The 22298-nt window shown below is 33.9% G+C and overlaps 1 protein-coding gene across 3 annotated transcripts in view; it reads right to left on the bottom strand.

Annotated features, from left to right (window-relative positions):
• Positions 1 to 22298, bottom strand: part of SHOC2 (SHOC2 leucine rich repeat scaffold protein) — a 158835-nt gene that overhangs the window by 5610 nt on the left and 130927 nt on the right. For all 3 annotated transcript variants that reach the window (XM_074295577.1, XM_074295576.1, XM_074295575.1), the window contains 5 exons: positions 17979 to 18109; positions 4874 to 5062; positions 3195 to 3317; positions 2051 to 2188; positions 619 to 736 (listed from right to left, as the gene is read on the bottom strand). In XM_074295577.1, the coding sequence (XP_074151678.1) occupies positions 619 to 736; positions 2051 to 2188; positions 3195 to 3317; positions 4874 to 5062; positions 17979 to 18109 (699 nt within the window). The remainder of the gene's footprint in view (positions 1 to 618; positions 737 to 2050; positions 2189 to 3194; positions 3318 to 4873; positions 5063 to 17978; positions 18110 to 22298) is intronic.

Genomic DNA, 22298 nt, shown 5'->3' with positions numbered 1-22298 from the left:
GGGGCACTAAGACACCACAAGGTAGTAGAAAAAATATCGAGTCTAAATGTCCTCAAGTTCAAATCTCTAACATCACTTAATAGTCAAACTAACCTTCATCAAGTAACAACTTCTGTAATTCTCAATTTTGTACTCTGAAAAATGGAAACAGCACCTGCCCTTCCCATTTCATGTCAGTACTGTGAGGCTCAAATGTTAATATGTAAAAATTCACTCTCAAAATAGTAAACAATCATAAAAATGAATGCTCTTTAATAATCATAGTATCCCATAAGGAAAGAACTTTTTGGCTTTTAAGTCAAGAAACCTCTCCCACAAATGCTTACCTTAAAATAAGGGCAAATAATTCTTTTTTTTTTTTAAGATTACACATAATTTCTGTCAGGAATATTAAATATCCTGAAAATATTTATTTCACAGAAAATCTTTTGTCCTTTCAAAGTACTAATACCATTAAGGATGATACAAATAAAGTTAGCTAAATCTTAGTAATTACAACTTTAATAGTTATATCAGTTTACAAATGAACATTCATATTGATGAGCTATACATATTGCTCTACAATATATCATCAAGTTTCTTCAGTGCAGAGTTAATGATCAGAAAATTATTTCATACCAATTTCCTCAGGAAGATGGGCAAGTAGGTTCTCTCCAAGGCCAAGATGTGTGAGATTGGTAAGGTGACCAATTCCTCTGGGAAGATTATTCAATTGGTTGTTCGTTAGGACTAATTTCTGAAGAAATAATCATTTTTAAAAGGAGAGTTTTACATATTTCTCTTATAGCAAAGGGATACTTTAGAACATGTCTATCAAATTAATAAAACACATTCTTGTAGGAGAATATGTAGAGAAAATATAACAAGACTATAGTAAACCTTTGCAAAATTGTGAATTGTTCTCATTCAAGAAAATATAAAGTACCCACTTATTTGGAATTATTTTATAAATTAATTTTTTTTAATGCAGAGAATAAATAGGCTCCAGCTTTAAGCAACTCCTAGGGCATTTCAACGTCAAGGGAAGTGATAGCCAAGGCAGAAACTGATTTGAATTACATAAAGAAATAAATGTGGCCTAAGTATTCCTTGCCTGTGAGCCAGATTCCCAGCTTTGCATGACTACAGAGGACAATGCAGGAAGGTACTGCTGCTCAAGGAATTAAAAGAACACTTCAAGCCTTCTCATGCCAATTGACTATTTTATACTCATGCATAACCAGCATTCACTCTTCACACCAGTGGGATATTTCCTAATATCACCAGGCAGGATACCAAATGGCAGCCCAAGGCACTTGACCACTTTTGATGCACAGAAGTCACCACAAGTCCCACTAGGACACTACCAACACCAGTAGCAAAATGCTTCCCTGGATATTCTTTGACACAGAGGTTGAATATACATAAAGGGGCAGTGACTTCTGTGCAGATCAATTCCCTAAGAAATCAATCCACCAATCATCACAAATGGACCATATTGGCTCTATGATCACAGGATTTAAACTTAATGATATCTAATTCAACCATTTACAACAGGTAGGGAACCAGAAGTTCAGAAAAATAAAGTTATTTGCTCAAAGCAAAACACACAGTGAGGTATAAAGTTAAGATTTGACTTCATGCCTCTTGATTCAAAAATTTATACACTTTAAGTTCATGTCTGACAGGCTGCACAAAATGCACTTACCATAAAATTATAGTATTTACAGTCTTGTTATTTTACTTCTCTTAGGGATATTGAGGCACATTTGTTTTTTTTTTTCTTTTTTCTTTGCATTTCAACTAAGGCAGAATTGTAGTGAAATGTTATAGGCCATGGAATAAGTTATATCTATATATTTTTACTTGTCCCTAACACATTGCCATGAACTTAGGTGTCTAGTGAATGTTAATTTGAATTAATAAGACTAGTTGAGCCCTCAGGTCTTTCATTCCTATATTCAATGACTGATTCAAGATACAGGCTAAATTCAAGAAAGAAAAGTTTGGCCATGGATACATAACATATGGTATACAGTAAATAGAACAAATAATTATTGCAACTTCTCACCTGTAAATCTTTAAGATAAGCAATTTCATTCGGCAATGATTCTAGTTTGTTCTCTTCTAGGTCCAATTCTCTTAATTTCCGAAGGTTTCCAAGGCCATGAGGGAGCCTCTTCAGAGCATTATTTGACAATATTAGAACCTGAGGAGAAATGGAGAAATGGTTTCTGCTATGTAATACAAAGAAAGGGAATGAATTCTATACTATTACTGTGATTCGAATTTAATGAAGAACCTATTTTACTAAAAAAGCAGGTAGAGTAAGAAACCAATGATATCAGGTGAAGGAGTCAGAAACCCAAAGCTCCTATTTATTGGATGTCTTGTCAAGAAAAAATTACTAATCCTTGATGAGTCTCTATTTCTTAATTGTAAAATATTGATGATAATAACTGGAACACTTCCTTTGCAGGGTTGTTGTGAAGTTCCAAAAAGATAATCATATAAAACATTTTACAAACTTTAAACTGTACAAATATCAGTGTTATTATCATCAGAGTGCATAAAATAAATTATTCTGTTAAAAAAAAAAAGGCGGGAGGAAACTATAATTTTTGTTAAATAATTTTGCATATCCCTAAAATCTCGTTTTGTGGAAAGCAATATAGCCACTTAAATGGAACAAGGTTCACCTATTTGAAGGGAAAAAAATGCTCAAGTTGAAATTAGTTTCTACCACATTACTAAAGACATCCAATGAGTTAATGATTTTATATGCCACTATGTATATTTTTAAAGAATTACCCCAAAAGTCTAGCAACGATGAAAAAAAATGATTCATTTTTTTTAAAAAATCCTTTCAAAACATCATGTGGAATTAAATTATGCTAGATCAAAATGTTAATTTTCTCCTTGCATATCTTTTGGGAGTAAATATAGCTCAATTAAAATTGAGGTAAACATTTTTTACAAACTGCTTATACTCTTCAAATTGTAAACTATTCAAGGGATATGCATGTATTTCTTTATAGACAGGCACTGAATTTAAACTTCACTTTATATAAGTACAAGGACGAAGTCTGTTATACTATTATGACATATTCAATTACCATCTCTGTCCAAATATAATTTGCTATTTTAATGTAAAAGTTTACAAACTGGATAATTCTGGAAAGAATCTAAAAAGGTGCATTCTCTCATAGGCTCACCTCAAGAGAAACAAGTCCCGACACCTCATCAGTGATTTTTGTAAGCTGATTGGTAGCTAAATTCAATTCTACCATACTGGTCCAAGTTCCATAGTCCAAGGGAAGGGCGGTTAATTGATTGTCCTAAGAAATTAGAAAATAAAGAGCATTCAAATAAAAAAAACTAGGAGCGGGGGAAAAGGGTAAAAGGACCACATTTTAGGATAATTTTAAAAACAAAGTTCATCTATAGTTATATAATATAAAATGAAAATCTTTATATACTGTTTAAAAACCCAGAGAGAATTCCACAAAACAAATGAAAAACTTCTATTTAGAGATATTGATGGAAAACTATTCCCAATATATAATCGTTTGCTTTGTAAATTATAAATTGTGAATGGAACAGCATTTAGTATTTCAAAAAACGAGATTACTGTGATGGTTTATTTGGGAGGGGAATACATGTGTAAAAATTTAAGACTGAATAAATGTTCATGTATTGCCTAGGTAATGATTCGTCAAAAATAAATCCTTTTGTCAGAAATGTACAGAGAGGTTTCTTGAGTTGAATGGGTGGCTAATACAGTTTCTTTCAATTCCAAGAATCTAAATGTAAACCTAAGAAATACATAAGCACAAAGGGAAAAAAAATTTAAATTACAACACAGAAAGAAACTAGAAATAAATCATGAATTCTTTTATACTGGTTAGAAGTATTAAGAGTAAAAAAAAAAAATAATGGGGTAAGGGGAATGAAGATTAAACAAGATAAAAATGACATATACAAATGAATAAATCTCTAGCCTTTCATTTTAGAACATAATCTATAAGAGAAACTACAAACAGAATATGTTAACAGAAAAATTCAGTTTCTCTTTTATAACTATCTTATTTTAAAATTTTAAGTCTATTGATTTTTATTAATATATATTATTATAGCCAAACATTTTAATTCTTGACATTTTAAATAATTTTGGCTTAAAAAAGGGAGGGACCAGTCTTTTTTTTTTTTATACTTTGAAATCATTTTGAAGAAAAAGCTTTGTTAACATGTGACATAATATTTTAAGGGAGATTAAGGCAAGGCTTGTTATAGATTTTTAACAAAGAAAAAAGGACTCAAAAAACCTAGTTTTTATACAGCTGTCAAACCTATTCAACATTATCATTTCTATCAAAATGCATTATTAAATTGAAAAAATGAATTGCATTACTTTGCTTCTAGGTCTCCTGCTTCATTCTAAATATTCAAAATTAGTGTCAATGTCATATATCTGAACCATTAACCAATATTTCGAGGATGAACCTATTTTTTTAATAACAGAAACACAATATTGAAGAACACAGGTAAACAGACACAGACACATACACACACACAAATGAACCTAACTATGGAGTTGTAACAACACACAAAAAAAGGTAATTTGTTTAAATTATATATGTGTGTGTGTATGTGTGTATATATATATACACATATATATATATATATATATATATATATATATATATATATATATATATGTGTGTTTGAAATATATATGTGTACATATGTGTGTATGAATATGCATATACACTTGAAGGCATGCATAGGTCTAGCTGTGTTGAAAACAAAGAAAAAAATAATAATTTCAAGTTGCATTGTTACCACTGCCCAATGAATTACCAACAAAGATTCTCCACCTACTAGAAATTCTTACCTTCATATTCAGCTTGCTTAATACTTTTGCTCTAGAGAAAATTCCAAATGGAATTTTATTGATTCTGTTGTGTTCCATATTAAGGGAATAGATGGTGGAGAACTGAGATGGACCTCCCACTGGATATGACTGGAAGCAATTTCTAGCTAGTGTCAAACTATTCAGATTCACAAGACTTGATAATAGACCCTGTTGAGCATGAAAAATACAGAATTAAAATGATCAGTAAAGTTGCATATTCTATCACCTGATGATACATTGCTTTCAAGATAGGTACACTAAGAAAATCTCGTAAGATATATTCTTTTTTTTTTATAATTTAATTTTTATTTTATTTTATAATTATAACTTTTTTTTTTGACAGTACATATGCATGGGTAATTTTTTACAACATTATCCCTTGCACTTACTTCTATTCAGATTTTTTCCCTTCCTCCCCCAACCTCCTCCCCCAGATGGCAGGCAGTCTTATATATGTTACATATATTACAGTATATTCTAGATACAATATATGTGTGTAGAACCAAATTTTTTGTTGCACAGGAAGAATTGGATTCAGAAGGTAAAAATAACAGTTTACACTCATTTCCCAGTGTTCCTTTTCTGGATGTAGCTGATTCTGTCCATCATTAATCAATTGGAATTGGATTAGCTCTTCTCTATGTTGAAGATATCCACTTCCATCAGCATACATCCTCGTACAGTATCATTGTTGAAGTGTATAATGATCTTCTGGTTCTGCTCGTTTCACTTAGCATCAGTTGATGTAAGTCTCTCCAAGCCTCTCTGTATTTCTCCTGTTGGTCATTTCTTATAGAACAATAATATTCCATAACATTCATATACCATAATTTACCCAACCATTCTCCAATTGATGGACATCCGTTCATCTTCCAGCTTCTAGCCACTATGAAAAGGGCTGCCACAAACATTTTGGCACATACAGGTCCCTTTCCCTTCTTTAGTATTTCCTTTGGATATAAGCCCAGTAGCAGTATGGCTGGGTCAAAGGGTATGCACATTTTGATAACTTTTTGGGCATAATTCCAGATTACTCTCCAGAATGGTTGGATTCTTTCACAACTCCACCAACAATGCATCAGTGTCCCAGTTTTCCCACAGCCCCTCCAACATTCATCGTTATTTGTTCCTGTCATCTTAGCCAATCTGACAGGTGTGTAATGATAAATCAGAGTTGTCTTAATTTGCATTTCTCTGATCAATAGTGATTTGGAACACTCTTTCATATGAGTGGAAATAGTTTTAATTTCATCATCTGAAAATTGTCTGTTCATATCCTTTGACCATTTATCAATTGGAGAATGGCTTGATTTCTTATAAATTAAAGTCAATTCTCTGTATATTTTGGAGATGAGGCCTTTATCAGAACCTTTAACTGTAAAAATGTTTTCCCAATTTGTTACTTCCTTTCTAATCTTGTTTGCATTAGTTTTGTTTGTGCAGAAACTTTTTAATTTGGTGTAATCAAAATTTTCTATTTTGTGATCAATAATGGTCTCTAGTTCTCCCTTGGACACAAACTGTTTCCTCCTCCACAAGTCTGAGAGGTAAACCTTGCCATGTTCCTCCAATTTATTTATGATTTCGTTCTTTATGCCTAAATCTTGGACCCATTTTGATCTAATCTTAGTATATGGTGTTAAATGTGGGTCCATGCCTAGTTTCTGCCATACTAATTTCCAGTTTTCCCAGCAGTTTTTGTCAAATAATGAATTCTTATCCCAAAATTTGGGATCTTTGGGTTTGTCAAAGATTAGATCGCTATTTTTATTCACTATCTTGCCCTATGAACCTAACCTATGCCACTGATCAACTAGTCTATTTCTTAGCCAATACCAAATGGTTTTGGTGACTGTTGCTTTATAATATAGCTTTAAATCAGGTACACTTAGACCACCTTCCTCTGATTTTTTTTTTTCATTAGTTTCCTTGCAATTCTCGACCTTTTATTCTTCCATATGAATTTTGTTGTTATTTTTTCTAGGTCATTAAAATAGTTTCTTGGGAGTCTGATTGGTATAGCACTAAATAAATAGATTAGTTTGGGGAGTATTGTCATCTTTATTATATTCGCTCGGCCTATCCAAGAACACTGAATGTCTTTCCAATTTTTTAAATCTGACTTTATTTTTGTGGCAAGTGTTTTGTAATTTTGCTCATATAATTCCTGACTCTCCTTTGGTAGATATATTACCAAATATTTTATACAATAGACCGTTATTTTGAATGGAATTTCTCTTTGTATCTCTTGCTGTTGGATTGTGTTGGTAATGTATAAAAATTCTGAGGATTTATGTGGATTTATTTTGTATCCTGCAACTTTGCTAAAGTTCTGAATTATTTCTAATAGCTTTTTAGCAGATTTTTTGGGGTTCTCTAAGTATACCATCATGTCATCTGCAAAGAGTGATAGTTTGATTTCCTTATTGCCTACTCTAATTCCTTGAATCTCTTTCTTGGCCCTTATTGCTAAGGCTAGGTTTCTAGTACTATATTGAAAAGTAATGGTGATAGTGGGCAACCTTGTTTCACTCCTGATCTTACAGAGAAAGGTTCTAGTTTATCACCATTACATATGATGTTTACTGAAGGTTTTAAATATATGCTCCTTATTATTTTAAGGAATAGTCCATTTATTCCTATACTCTCAAGCGTTTTTAGTAGGAATGGATGTTGGATTTTATCAAATGCTTTTTCTGCATCTATTGAGATGATCATATGGTTTTTATTAATTTGATTATTAATATGGTCAATTAAACTAATAGTTTTCCTAATATTAAACCAGCCCTGCATTCCTGGTATAAATCGCACTTGGTCATAGTGTATTATCCTGGGGATAATTTTCTGAAGTCTATTTGCTAATATCTTATTTAAGATTTTAGCATCAATATTCATTAAGGAAATTGGTCTATAGTTTTCTTTCTCAGTTTTCGATCTACCTGGTTTAGGTATCAGTACCCGTAAGATATATTCTAATCCATATGTCAAAACTGGTCTATTTGTTAAAAGGCAAAAACTAAAGAAAGAAAGAAATATGGACTAAATATATGAAAAACACTTAAAACCATTATTTCTGAATTTTTTCACTTTGATTTCATAAGAACACTATAAACAAAGTTCTGCACAAGTGGAACCTAACTCTTTCTCTACTGTGTATCTAATTCGAAGCCAGGTTCTCCTAAAAAAACTAATGGCCTCATAAATTTTATCCAATACGTTTCAGGTTTATTTTCTTTGTTTATATGGATACAAGCGATTTCAAATTTTCCATAAGAACATGCCACTTTCAATAGGCTGATATTTCAGTTATACACTTAATGTTTTTGCAAATTTACATAAGATCTTTTGAAGATTTACCTTTCTGAAAGTGATCCAGTTTATAAATATGGGTTATGATACATATATGCCCTACTTATTTATGTTTACTGTCAGTTGATCTTCAGTCACTGAGTTGTATCCAACTCATGACCCTTTGGGTCACACTGTACATGGGGTTTTCTTGATAAAAATAATAGAGTGGTTTGCTATTTCAACTCAAGTTTTCCTGACTCCTGGACCAACACTCTATTCTCTAAGCCTAGCTGCCTTCTTCTCAGGTCACAAAGTTAGTGAGTGTGTGAGACAAGATTTGAAATCAGGTTTTCCTGAATCTAGGCCTGGCACTCTATCCACTAAGCCATTTAGCTGTCCCATGCTTTCTATCATTTATCTGAAGGAACTCCATTTCATTAGTCATGATATTGGACAATAAATGAAAAGCTATTGTAATTTCAACAAATATGTTCAAATTTAACACCTGTATTTCTAGCATAAACCAAATGTTATATTAACAGTAGAAATTTAATTGGGTACACTTTCATAGGAATACATGTAAAAAAAATATATATATATATATAAAATATATGCAAAATAAATTTGGAGTTAGGAGGAAGCAGTAACAACTATGAAAATAGGTGTACTCAGGAAAGACCATTATTGGGAAGCTGCATTAATATGTTCTCATTGGAGACTTTCGGGTAAAAACTAAATGATCATTTGTTAGGCATGTTGTAGAAGGGATACTTTTGGATGCGTGGCTTGTTCTAGGATGAAAACTGAGGCCCTGAATTGAAAATCTGTTATTCTGAAAAGGAATTAAATCTTAATTAAACTAACAAATAGTTATTCTTTATATTTAAGCTAAAAGTAAAAAACCCTAATTGATAAAATAATCATTGTTTCCCATTGAGGACATTTGTCACTGAAAACAATGGAACACAGCCAAAGTATAATTGTTGAAATAAGTTCATTTGTGGTCTAAATAGAAGACAATCTACACACTCCAGTTTTTTGGACTCCACAATTCTCATCATACTTTCCAGCCCATCTCAAAGCTATCATCAGATAGGTAACTTTAACGTGACAATTGCTCTCTTACAGGATTAGTTAGACTATACCCTTTTATTGTGGCACAGTTGAGAAGAACTGACTCTAGTAAGAATGGGACTGCATAGAATCTAAAGCTACTGACTGCATGCAGAGTTAAGGAAGACTATATTGAGATATCACAGTAAAGTGCTAATGTAATATTTACAATCCTCGAACTTTCACTTGCAGATGACAAATCTGTTCCAAAATATTTTTACCTATTTTGATAGAAATCAAATAAGTAAGATTCTATGGTATCTCTACATTTATTATTACTATCCATTGCTAATCATGATAAGAATATCCACTAGTATTAATTCAATTCACAGAATCACATAATTTATGAGTTTGTTGGGACTCTACCAGTATTTGGTCTTCAACCTATCCTTAAAAATATTTAAACTCTTTTCTTCCTTCTTCCCTCCTTTCTACTTTCCTCCTTCCCTCCATCTACATAGGATATCATAATCTATACTTACAGAAGCTTCATTGTGACATATCCACCCAACAAGGAGTCATTCTTTGCTTAAAGACCTACCATGAGAGAAGATTCACTGTATACTCCTTTAAGTCTACTTTACTTTTTATAGAAAGCTCTGATTGTTAAGAAATGTTCCTTTACATTGAGGCTAAATTTATTCCTTTTCAACTTTTATCTGGCGCTATCATCTGGAGTCAATAAATAAGTCAAATCCCTTTTCTACATAAAAAGCATTCAAAGACTTAAGATAGCTAATGTGCTGCCCCCCCCACCTTGCCCCTTATCCCACCCAGATCTATGATGATACTCAGAAGTGAATAACATTTCTGATGTTTTACAAGTTTAGAGTCCAGAAGGTCTAATATCTCTTCACTTCCAATTTTAGAAATTATACTTCTCTCAATGAAGTTGAATATCACATTTTGGAAGACAACGACATCATTGCTGACTTATATTGAGCTTGAAGCCCACAAAAATCCCATCTTTTTTTTTCTGTACTGTCATCTAAACATGTCTCTCCCATTTTGCACATGGAGTTGTTGTTTTTTTTTCAAACCTAAAATGTAAAACTACAATTACCCTTACTAAATCTCATTTTATTAGATTTAGTTCAATGATCTAGACTATCAAAATATTTTTAGATCCTGACTCTATGTTAGCTATCCTCAGCTTTGTATCAACTTAATATGACATTTATGCCTTTATCCAAGTCACTGATAAAAATATTAAATAATCACAAGCAAATATTCTTGGGGCACTCTCACTAAAGACCTCCTGACAAGATGGCATGAAACTAGTAATGACTGCTCTTTGAGCTTAGCCATTCAAACAGCTCCAAAGCCATATAACACTATTATTGCCTGGCCCAGGTTGCCTCCAGAGTGACAAAGTGCCTCAGGAAGTTATGGCTCAACCACCATAGATCATGTGATCAACCAGACAGTGAGAAGATGGGAGATCTCAGACTCAGAGATTCCAGACTCCAGAACTCATCCTTGACCATCCTCGTAGTGGTTCTCCTGCCTTCATCACTTCTCCACTAAGACCAAGGACCATCTAGAGATCCTCCAGAAAGCTAGTCCAGACATTACACATACCTCTCAGATTAGCTAAGACAACAGGAAAAAGATAATGATAAACGTTGGAAGGGATGTGGGAAAACTGCAATACTAATGCACTGTTGGTAAAGTTATGAAATGATCCAACCATTCTGGAAAGTAATCTGGAACTATGTCCCAAGGGCTATTGAACTTTGTATACTTCTTTGACCCAACAATGCCACTACTGAGTCTATATCCCAAAGAAATCATAAAAGAGGGAAAAGGACCCACATTGCAAAAATGTTATAGCAGCTCTGTGTGTGTGTGGTGGCAAAGAAATGGAAAAAGATTAAATGTCCATCAATTTGAGAATGGCTGAATAAGTTATGGTATCTGAAAGCAATGGAATATTACTGTTCATTAAAAAATGATGCACAGGCTGATTTTAGAAAGGTCTGGAAAGATTTACATAAACTGATGCAAAGTAAAACAAGCAGAACCAGGAAAACATTGTACATAGCAACAGCAAGATTGTGAGATGATCACTATGACAGGTTTGACTCTTCTAAGCAGTTCAGTGATCCAAGGCAATCCAAATAGAAAATGCCATCTGCTTCCAGAAAGACACTATGGAGACTGAATGCAAATCAACACAAGCTATGTTCTTTTTTTTTTTTTTTCTGGTTTTCCCCTTTTGTTCAGATTTTTCTCTCCCAACATGATTCATATGTAAAAAAATGAATGTACAAATATACCCCCCCAAAAAAAAAGATGTTTTATATGTAACTGGGGGAAATAAAAATGGAAAAAAATAATATGGAGGACTTTATCAAAAAGCTTTGCTGGAATCCAAGTAAACAATATTCCTTTCATCTACTAGTTTGGTAACAGTTCTTTTAATAAGGGAATAAAGTTAGTTTGTCATAGGTGAAGCCATGCTGTCTTTCATAGCCATCATTTCCTTTTTGCAGATGTTCTCTTTAATGACTCATTCCAGAATTTCTCCAGGAATCAAAGTGAAAATCACCAGCCAATAGTCTGTATTTATTGTATTCCCTATTTTAAAAATCTAGATATCTCTTCTCTAGTCCCATATATTTCTACTGTTTTTTCATTAGCTTTCAAATACCAATGGTAGTAGTTCAATAATAGCACTTTTTATATCCAAGGATGCAGAATACAACTAAGACAGGAGATCAGAATTTAGCAAGGTGTTCTCATTATCTCCTAACTTATCTTTGGTATCAATTTCTTGTTAATTCTTTAAATTCTGCTATTTTTAGGGCAAAGATCATTTTCCTTGTCAGACCAAATGAGCAAATGAAGAATTGAGCACCTCTGCCTTTCTTCTGTTGTCTGTTGTTATCCTATTTACCCCAAGCAAAATCCTCTCCCTTTTGTGCTACTCTTCTTTCCCCAATATATACATTGAAAAAAATCTATCCTTAATGTTGTTCTTAGATTTTCTTATTACAATCAGTTTATTTTTTGCTCTACTATTCCTGACAACTATTTTACAAGTTTATGTTATGCTAAAGCATAGTAATATATGAATAGTAAACTATTCATCCTTTGTTATCTGCTTTTGCTTCCATTTTCTGTACCTAGCTTTAAAAAAAAAAAATCTCACTTGGCTGTAGAAAGTCCTGTATATATCAGCTGCTTTAGTTAACTTTGGCATTGGAATGATTTTCCTTTGTCTCTTCAGAATTTCATTTTGAGTCATTGATTTCTTATTTTACTCTGTGGAATCGTACTTACCATTATTCTTTAACTTCTGAAATCTGCTCTCCATGAATCTTGAGTAGATGTCAGCTTGGCACTCTTTCCCTATCACAAACTCTATAAGGGAATAGTCACTTCTCCATGTATTTTCTATTATTTCTTCCCCCAGTAACTTGTTATAAGAATCAGATCAAGAATAGGATATCCATTTGTTGGCTCCTTCATATTTTGAAAGCATTTGCCATCAAAATATAGAATATCTTTTATCTTTTTGATTAGGCAGTATGATATAGTAGAAAGGGCACTGGACTGAGAATTAGGATGACCTGTATTAATCATGCTATGCCAACTATATAATCCTAGGCAAATTCCTTAACCTCTTTGTTTCCTCATCTACAAAATGGGAGTTTGGATTCAATGGCTTCCAATATCTCTTTATAGCTCTACACAAATGAACAAATCTTATCCTTCTAAAGTATACCAAGAGAGAATTTTTTCCAGGCTTTGATTTTATCATGTGTGCACATGTGCGTGCACATGCACACAACACACCCCAGTGCTACTTATCAAGTCAAATTTTTCTCCTTGCATTGTTAAACTAGTTCTTTTATTTTACTGTCAAAACTTTGGAAATTTGTGTATAATACATTTGAGATTAAAAATTTAATTACTGGCTCCATGTTTGGATTTTTGTTTTCTGTAGATGCCTATATCTGAACTGCTCTTCTTCTCAAAATGTGGCCCCTCTCCCAAAGTATCTATTTTAGTAAATATGCTTAGGCAATGTCTTCCTTCCCCTATTCTTTTTATTTTAAAACATTTCTAAAGATTTTCAAGATACCAGACAAACCCCAAACGATCACACTATACCTTGTCAAGAATTTGTTACTTGTGCTTTCCAAACAATGTCACCATGCCTGAACTGTAGTCTCACTCTGACATCCCACTCTGCATCAGACATATGAACCCACTGTTCACAAACTACTCATCCTGGAACATTCTTTCATCATGCTGGTCCCCTTCTTCCAGTCTTGAGTTCCTCCTGGAGCCTTAATTTTAAGGAACAGCCCAGGACAACCCACCTTAATTCTACTCTTTACTCTACTTCTGACTTTATTGACTTTGCCTCTATCTGACATTCTAGCATAAGTATCCTCCTCTCTCTTTCTTCTCCCTTGATTTTCAGCTTCCTTTTGTGTGTTGTCTTCCCCCAATTGAATGTAAACTTCTTTGAGGGCAGGGATTGTCTTTCTTTTTGCTTATATTGTAGCTTTAGCCCTTAGCATGGAGCCTGGCACTATTAAGTGCCTAATAAGTGTGTTACCTTGCTTTAGTCCAGAAATCCAAATCACATTCTCAGATACGATTTGCAATTTGATACCATTTGCAATAAGGATTAATAAGAATTGAGGACAAGGAGTATTTTAATCTTTGGAACTTCAGTGCTGACATTATATCATTTACTTACTTGCTTATTTATATTCCAACAATAAGTTGGAGGCACTAATACAAAGATAAAAATGAAAACAGTTCTTGCCTTCAAGGAAATCACATTCTACTAAGAGGAGGGAGGGGAAAAACATGAACATATATAAGTAAATGATTAATTTCTGAGAGTTATGGCACTAGTAATTTAGAAAATCAGAATGTTTCAGAGGACACATGAAATGAGACTTAAGAAAAGTTAGAAATGGACAGGGTACATTCAAGAAATGAAAGACAGCCTATATAAAGACTCAGTGATGGGAGCTAGATCATCACATTTGGGGAACATGAAATGGAAAGGTCAAAAAGGATATGGGTTGAAAAGTCTTAAGACTTGGCAATTAGGATATCATTGGAGAATATTATTGTTCTATAAGAAATTATAAGTAGGCATATTTCAGAAAAACCTGGAAAGACACATGAACTGATGTTGAGTGAAGTGAGCAGAACCAGGAAAACATATACAGTAAAAGCAACACTATGTGATGATTAACTATGATAGACTTAGTGCTTCTCAGCAATACAGTGATTCAAAACAGTTCCAACAGACTTGTGATGGAAAGTATTATCCACATTCAGAGAAAGAATTAGGGAGACTGAATAATGACCAAATCCTACTACATTCACTTTTTTTCATTTGCTTTTTCTTTTTTTTTTTTTCCTTTTGTATTTCTTTCAAAAATGACTAATGTAGAAATACATTTAAGATGATTGTACATGTATAATCTATATCAGACAATTTGCTGTCTTTGGAGGCAGGAGAACAAAGGGAGAAAAAAATTGCATTCAAAATCTTACCAAAAAAATGAACACTGAAAACTATCTTTATTTATAATTGGAAAACAAAATATTATAAAGTGGGGGAGAAAAAAATCACTGGTAATCCTGGAGCACAGTACCAGCTGAACTGCTAGTCAGATTGCACAGACATGAGAAAGTATAGCTAAATAAATTATGGTAGATAAATTGTGTAAAGAAAATTTGTACACCTCAAGAAATTATGAAAATGAAAAAAAATCAAGGAAAGAGTTAAATGACGTGATGAGGAGTGAAGTAAGCAGAGTCAAGAAAACAACACAATGACAACAGTGTAAATGGAAAGAACGACCACAAAGTACTTATAAATATAAAAATTATAGAGAATAAGAACAGACTCAAAAAAGAGATATGAGAAGAGATGCTTGTTCTCTCATTTGTAGAGGTGGAAGGAGCACTACTTTTTTCCCCAGCCTTTTTCAATGCTTTGATCTGTTTTGCTAATTTTTTTCCTTTTTTCTGTTAAAAAAAAAAAAATGCTATTTATTATATGGAATGGTTTTCTGGGAAGAGAGTGGGAAAGATACTTGCTGGAACTCTTGTCTTCCCAGAAATCAGCCAGAGTCAGGATCACCAAAAGTCTTTATTCTTGGTCTCTTGAGGTCACCGTCAGGGGATTAGATCTAGTAATCTCCATACCACCTTCCTCTCTCAACTGCCACAAGAGAGAACACCTCAATTTCCCCCTCCTACTCTCCCCACACACATCACTTCCCTCTTTTTGTCCCACCAATCAAGTCAGCACAGAACAGCCGGGGAGGGTCAACCTTCAAACAAGCTAATAGAGAACCGTCCAATTGGCAATTAGTCTCACGTGCTCCATTATCCAAGTGCATTTGCTCAGTTCTAGCCCTTTACAGACACTGAGAGAAATTTTGGTGATATAAAAAATTATTTTTGAAAGAGTTGAGGAAAATAAATGTAGGCAATGAATATTGATGCTTTTTTTTTCTAGAAGTTTAGCTATGAAAGTGAGAGATACAGAATGAATCCTTAAGGAAAGCATATGTATGATCAAGGGAAGTGATGGGTTTTGGGGGAGGATGGGAGGAGACTTATTGGTTTTATTTTTGTTTTTTTTTTTAAGAATAGCAAAGACTTAGGTAAGTTTATAGACAACAAAGAGAAGCCAGGAGATAAGAAAAGATTGGTAATAATAAAGAGATAGAGAATAATAATCAAGAATGATTGTAGTGGCAAGGTACTAGAGAGGAAATGGCAACAAGAGCAGAAAGGAATCTTAGAAAAGAGGAGGGCAGGTCATCTCTTCAAAGACTGAAGCAAATGAGGAAAGAATAGAGCATTAAGTAGAGTTTTCTATCACAAATAAGCTAAGAGGGAGCTCATCTTGAATGTCCATTATTTTATCAGTAAAATAGGAAGCAAGTGCCTCTGTTGAAAGGGGATAGCCAATGAATAAACTGTAGTATGTGATTATGATAAAAAACTGTTAAGGGACAGGTCAATTCTCCTAGAGCTTCCACAGCTGTGGATCATAACTATCAATAGTATAAGAAATGATGAGCAGGATATTCTCATAAAAACCTGGGAAAAAAACTGCATGAGCTGATGCAAAGTGATATGTCCTATATACAAAGTCATGGCAATATTGTAAGATGATCAGCTCTAAATGACTTAGCTATTCTTAGCAATATAATGATCCAAAAAAAAAAAAAAAAAAACTCTAAAGGACTTATGATGAAAAATGCTATTCTTACCCAAAGAAAGAACTGATGGTGTCTGAATACAGACTGAAGTATCCTTTTTAAGTTTTCTCTATTTTTGAGGGCTTTTTTTTTTAAGTCCTTGTTTTCTTTCACAACATGACCAATAAGGAAATCTTTTGCATGACTATACATGTATAACCTTTATCAAATTGCCTGCTTTCTCAACAAAGAGGAGTGGAGAGGAAGGAAGGGAAAGAATTTGGAACTCAAAGTTTTAAAAACAAATGTTAAAAATTATTTTTACATGTAACTGCAGAAAAAATAAAATACAAAATTAAAAAGGAAAGAAAGAAAGGGATAGCTAAGAAATAAATGGGGAAAAATTTGAAACAGCTGCTGTAGGAAATGAACTCAGTCAATTAAGGATACAGAAAAGGATTGGAACTGTGACATCACTGATATAAAAAACTTTTAAATGAGGAAATTCCCTTTACTAAGACAGATCCATTCCTTCTCTGCTATTTAGTGTATCTCTCAAAGCACTTTGAAATTAAGTGGCATGCCTCTAGTCATGAAGTCAGTATATAGGAAAGGCAAGAACTGAACCCATATACCCACCTGACTCCATGGCCAGTTTCCCTTGCTATACACAGAAGAGCTGAGTTTAGGTAATGAATTTAAGCAGCATGGTTCTTCCTTAAGTAGCATGTGCATAAAAAGCAGAGAAAATAGCTGATGAGAAGAATCCAGACTTCAGGTTCAAAAAGGCATAAGTGGCAATAAGAAAAGGAGATAAGAAATTAAAGCAGAAAAAACATAGTTGAATTAGCTCAAGATAAGAGAAGTAGAGAGTGCCAGATGGATTGAACCCCAACTATGCTACTGTGGTCTTGAACTAAGTTGCTGCCTATAAAGTAAAACTGAAGTATACATTCTATGATCCTTATTATGATCATATAATTCTATGAAATGGATACCAAAATAGTAGAGATGACCTTGGAGAGCATAGAGAGCATGCATGAATCGAAAGTCATAGCAAGAAGAATTTACGAAGACCTACATCATCATCTGTTCACAGAACAACCTTGTGAAATAAGACAGGAAAAGAGTTGGGCAGATATAATTTCTTCAATAAATTTTTGAAATTGGAGTCATCTAGTATTATCTTCAAAACTAGCCAAACAGATTTTACTCAATATTTTTTTTGCTACCAGTGGTCAAAATCAACATGAAAATTTATATGGTACCCAAAGGAAACAAATCTATTTTGCTCCTCTTTACTATTCCTTTGGATTTCCTCCTTTGTTGTTTTTCTCCCTTCTAAAAGTTGTTAATATTCACTACTAACATACTCCTCATTTGTGTCATTCCAATCATTCTAATTTCTTACAAAGCTATACACATTTATTGACTTTCCATTAATTTTTCAAGTTTCATGTAAGTTTGCCTGATCCACTTCTTACCTCTGGCAAAGTAGAAATGTTATTATTTTCTAAATTCAGCTCCTCAAGTGCACTGCATTTTGCTAATGACCTTGGTATTGCTGACAGTCTGTTATACCTTAATCCAAGACGATTTAAACTGGATAGGTTTCCTGCAAACACAAAGAAAGATATTTAAAGATTTGAAAAATCTCATACATAAGAATCAGCTGCTTATTTTTATATTACTTTGAAATACCATTTTGTCAATAAGATTCAGGATTTCCAGTACTAAATAATCACCATTAACTTGTTATTTGGAAAGACACAATTAATAAATCTTAAAGCAACAAATTTCATGCCCAGAAACAGACTTCAATTTCTAAAATAGTTTAATTTGAAATATAAGAATAAGGGCGAGGGGAACACTATTTTGCTAAACACCATACAATATTAAAGCAGGAAGGGACCTTAAAAATCCCTTAGTAAAGTTCCTTCATTTACCAAAAAACAAAAAAACAAAACAAAACAAACAAACAAAAAAAAAAAAACAGATTGCTCAAGGTCACACATATCTTAAATAGAACACGTCTTTCCCCAAAAATTTAATACCTCTTATAAACTTCTGTTTCAGTAGAGGGCACTATCATCCTTCCAGACATGCAGATTAGCAATCTTGGTATTACCATAAGACCCCCTCCCATCCAATCAGTTGTTAAATCTTGTCATTTTTACTTTAACATCTATTATATCTGGCAGTGAAAAGCACCTATGTGCCAAGCAGTGTGCTAAGAATACAAAAAAAGGTCAAAAACACTTCCTATATTTGAGGAGCTAATAGAGGTAACAATATGCTAAGAATGATGTACAAAACTATACAAAGCCAATTAGGAACTATCAAGAGGAGAAAAAAAAGTCACTAGGATTTGAGGCCAGAGAAGTTAAGAGGTAGAAATGAGGAAGGAGTTTATGCAGGGATGAAGGATAGCCAAGAGATGAAGTACTTTGTGTCAGTCTCACTTGATTCAAGAGAATGTGGTAATGTATAAGGTAACTAGAAAGGGGGAAGATTTAAACAGTTTAGAATACCAAATAAGATTTTATATTAGTTCTTGAAGTTATCAGAGAGATCTTCTGAGAGACAGAGAAAAGTTCTACTTTGGATATGTTGAATTTAAGATGTCTATGAGACATCCAATTTAAGAAGTCTAAAAAGACAGCTGGAAAAATAAAACCGGAGACCAGCAGAGAGGTGGAACAAATAAACTAGATGTGAGCAGAGAGAGATGTTAATTAAAGAGCATATCAGATCTAATTAATTAAACCCATGGGAACTGATGAAATAGTATAGAACAAGAAAAAAAGAAAGTCCAGGACAGAACCCTATGGAATACTTACAGTCATCAGCTGGATCCTGAATGAAGATCCAGAAAAGAAAATTGAGAAGGAGCAGAAGTAAATTGAAAGGACAGGCAAGTAAGAAAGCTAGAAAAGCAAGTATCTCAAAAATCTAGAGAGAAAAAATTATGAAGGAATAAAGAGTAATAGAAAGTCTGCAGAGGTCAAGAATAGGATTGGGGAAAAGCTATTTGATTTGGCAACTGAAAGATCACTAATAATTTTGGAAAAGTGCAGTTTCCAGTGGAATGATGAGTTCAGAGCCAGAGAGTGAGAGGAAAGGAAGTGAAGACATATATGGTAGAATGGCCTTCTCAAGTTTAGCCATAGAAGGCAGGAGAGAGATAGTATGAAGATTTGGGAGGACGAGAAGGGTCAAGTAAAAGATTTCTTTTGAGGATAAGGAAGATATGGACATGTTTGTAGGCAATAGGGAAGCAGACAGTTAAAAAAAAAAAAAAAAAAGATAGACTGAACTCTACTGAAGGAGACAAAACAAAATGGGATAGGATTGAACAGATATAATCCCCTGCCTTGGCAAGGAGAAGAGTCACCTCTTCACCTAAGACAGTGGTGAAGGAGAAAACAGTGGCAGAAGGCATTTGAGTGATAAGAGTTAAGAAAAAGGAACTCTCTGTAAATGGCCTCAATTATTTCAGTACAAAGCAAGATTCTCTGCCTTGTAGGGGGAGGAGAACCGAGGCTTGAAAAAAAGGAATGAAAAAGCTGGAACAAGTTGTTGTGAAACAATACTATAGAGATTTGAGGGTATATGAGGTGTTCAAGGAGGACCAGCATCTCTAGTTTGAGTCCTTTTCAGGGCTGCTCATTTACCTTCGGTGTCCACCCAGTACCCAGCTCTCATCAGTAGTTCCAAGAAGCTTTAGCATGCCCTGCAGTTACTCAACAGATAGATAGGCTAATGGTAACCAATAGGCCTCATCAGTGAATTAGAGGGATGTCTATTTGAAACATGTGAAGATTTCCCTTAGTAGAATGAGGTAAAAAAGAACCATTTGTTCTAATAGCCATGAAAGTAAATAAACCGCATGCTGTGGAGCACCTAAGAGCTTGATCAACAAGCAAAAACACCAAGATTACCCACTGCATACCAGATCATGATCATTCTTGATTTTTCTCTTGTCACTGAACTTTAATGACTCTGAAAGACAGAATGAAGCTGCCAACTTTGTGTAACTCTGCTTCATTCAAATCCAATTCAGTGAAAGTCATCACCCTGTAATGTCATTGATCCTCTTTGAAAATGAAGGATGAACACAATAGAGAGTTGATAAGAAGGTGTACAAGAATTGCCTAGGAGTTTGGATTCAGTTGAAGTTATTTAACACAAATTTGCAGTTAACTCAGAATAGTGGCACAATTTTCTCCATCTCTGGTCCAATATTCTAGTTAAGCTTATAGAGAAGTGAAGGCAGTGGGATTGTGGGAAGGAGCTGTGGCTGATGCTTAGAAGGGCAGGAAGCAAGGGACTCAAGAGAGGAGAATAAGAGAATCTGGCTAGTGCAGGGGAGATAAAAGGAATTGAGGATTTAAGAACATAGGTGAAGATGTCTACCAAGAAAAGAATACAGTATTGCAAGACAGAGGAAGAAGTGAAAAACCAATAGATTATGATCATATAAACAAATTTCAGAATTCATGAACATTGGAAGTACTGCACTTGTGATTAAAGGCAAGATCAAGAATATGACTATCTTTATGTATGTCTTAAGTAAAATGGAAGAGGAATTTGTGAGAAATGAGCAGATTAAGCAACTAGGAGGTTAAGTTATGCTAAAGTCCCCTAGTATGAGGACAGGAGTTGGATAGGAGAAAAAGATTATCAATGAGGTACTCCACTCACTGAGGAAGGAAAAGGAATATCTGAATGTCTATAAAACCACAGTTACCAGGATTTCTATAGAGTGATATATGTGGAATACAAGGACCTCAAAGGAGAGATTACTGAGTGGTAAAGAGGAAAACCTGGAAATAGCAATGATGAAGAATATATATTCAACCAATGTGTCTAGGAGAATAGGAATAGCTAGTGCTGGGAAGGCTGGACAGGAAGGCTATGTCATCAAAAGAGCACCAAGTCTCAGTGAGATCAGCAAAATGGAAGGAATTAGAAAATAAAAGATTTAAGAAGAAAGTTGTGTGTGCCTATGGAGTAAATGATTTCATAGGGGTTTTTGGCTGGGACTATTTGGAGAGAGGGATTTAAAAGGAATAGAAATAAGGAATCAGACAATAGTAGATATGAAATAGGGTTTGGGCCAGGGCTTCAGAAACATTGGGCTGTGGAGAGTATGACCAGATAAAAATTTGATAATCAAGTGAAAAATTTAAATATTTTTTTTTTAAATTAATAATATTATGATCTAAGGGTAAAGTAATTTCCCAGTCTTGAGCAGTTCAGGCAAGGGAACAAAAACTGAAGATATGGTGATGCTCTCCTTTCCCAAAGCAGAAAACCAAACTGGAAATTTGATGGATTAGTACTCTTTCCTCACACCACAGCAATGGCAGATTTGTACTGTAGAACTACATTTCTCCTCTTCCCATAGGCGATTCAGTTGGAGATCAGACAGGAAGTGAGGAGGGAATAAACATTTATTAAGCACCTACTATGTGCCAGGCAAAGTGCTAAGTGCTTTACAAATATAATTTTACTTTTGAACAGGCAGGGATTCAAGTATAGGCTCTCTTCTTTTTACTACCATTCAGAGGCTAAAGACCAGGCAGGGTTTAGAACAGTGATCCTCAAAAACTTTTTAAATAGGGGACCAGTTCACATTTCTCAGACTGTTGGAGGGCCGGACTATAGTAAAAACAAAACCTCACACTCTGTCTCCGCCCCTCAGTCCATTTGCCATAACCCTAAAGGCAGCATAAACGTCCTCAGCTGGCCACATCTGGCCCTCGGGCTGTTGTTTGAGAACCCCTGGTTTAAAGCAAAGG

The sequence above is a fragment of the Sminthopsis crassicaudata genome, chromosome 2, assembly GCF_048593235.1.
Source record: "Sminthopsis crassicaudata isolate SCR6 chromosome 2, ASM4859323v1, whole genome shotgun sequence".
NCBI classification, from domain to species: Eukaryota; Metazoa; Chordata; class Mammalia; order Dasyuromorphia; family Dasyuridae; genus Sminthopsis; species Sminthopsis crassicaudata.
Note: the sequence above shows the minus strand (reverse complement) of the source record. Positions and strands in the feature narration are given on the sequence as shown.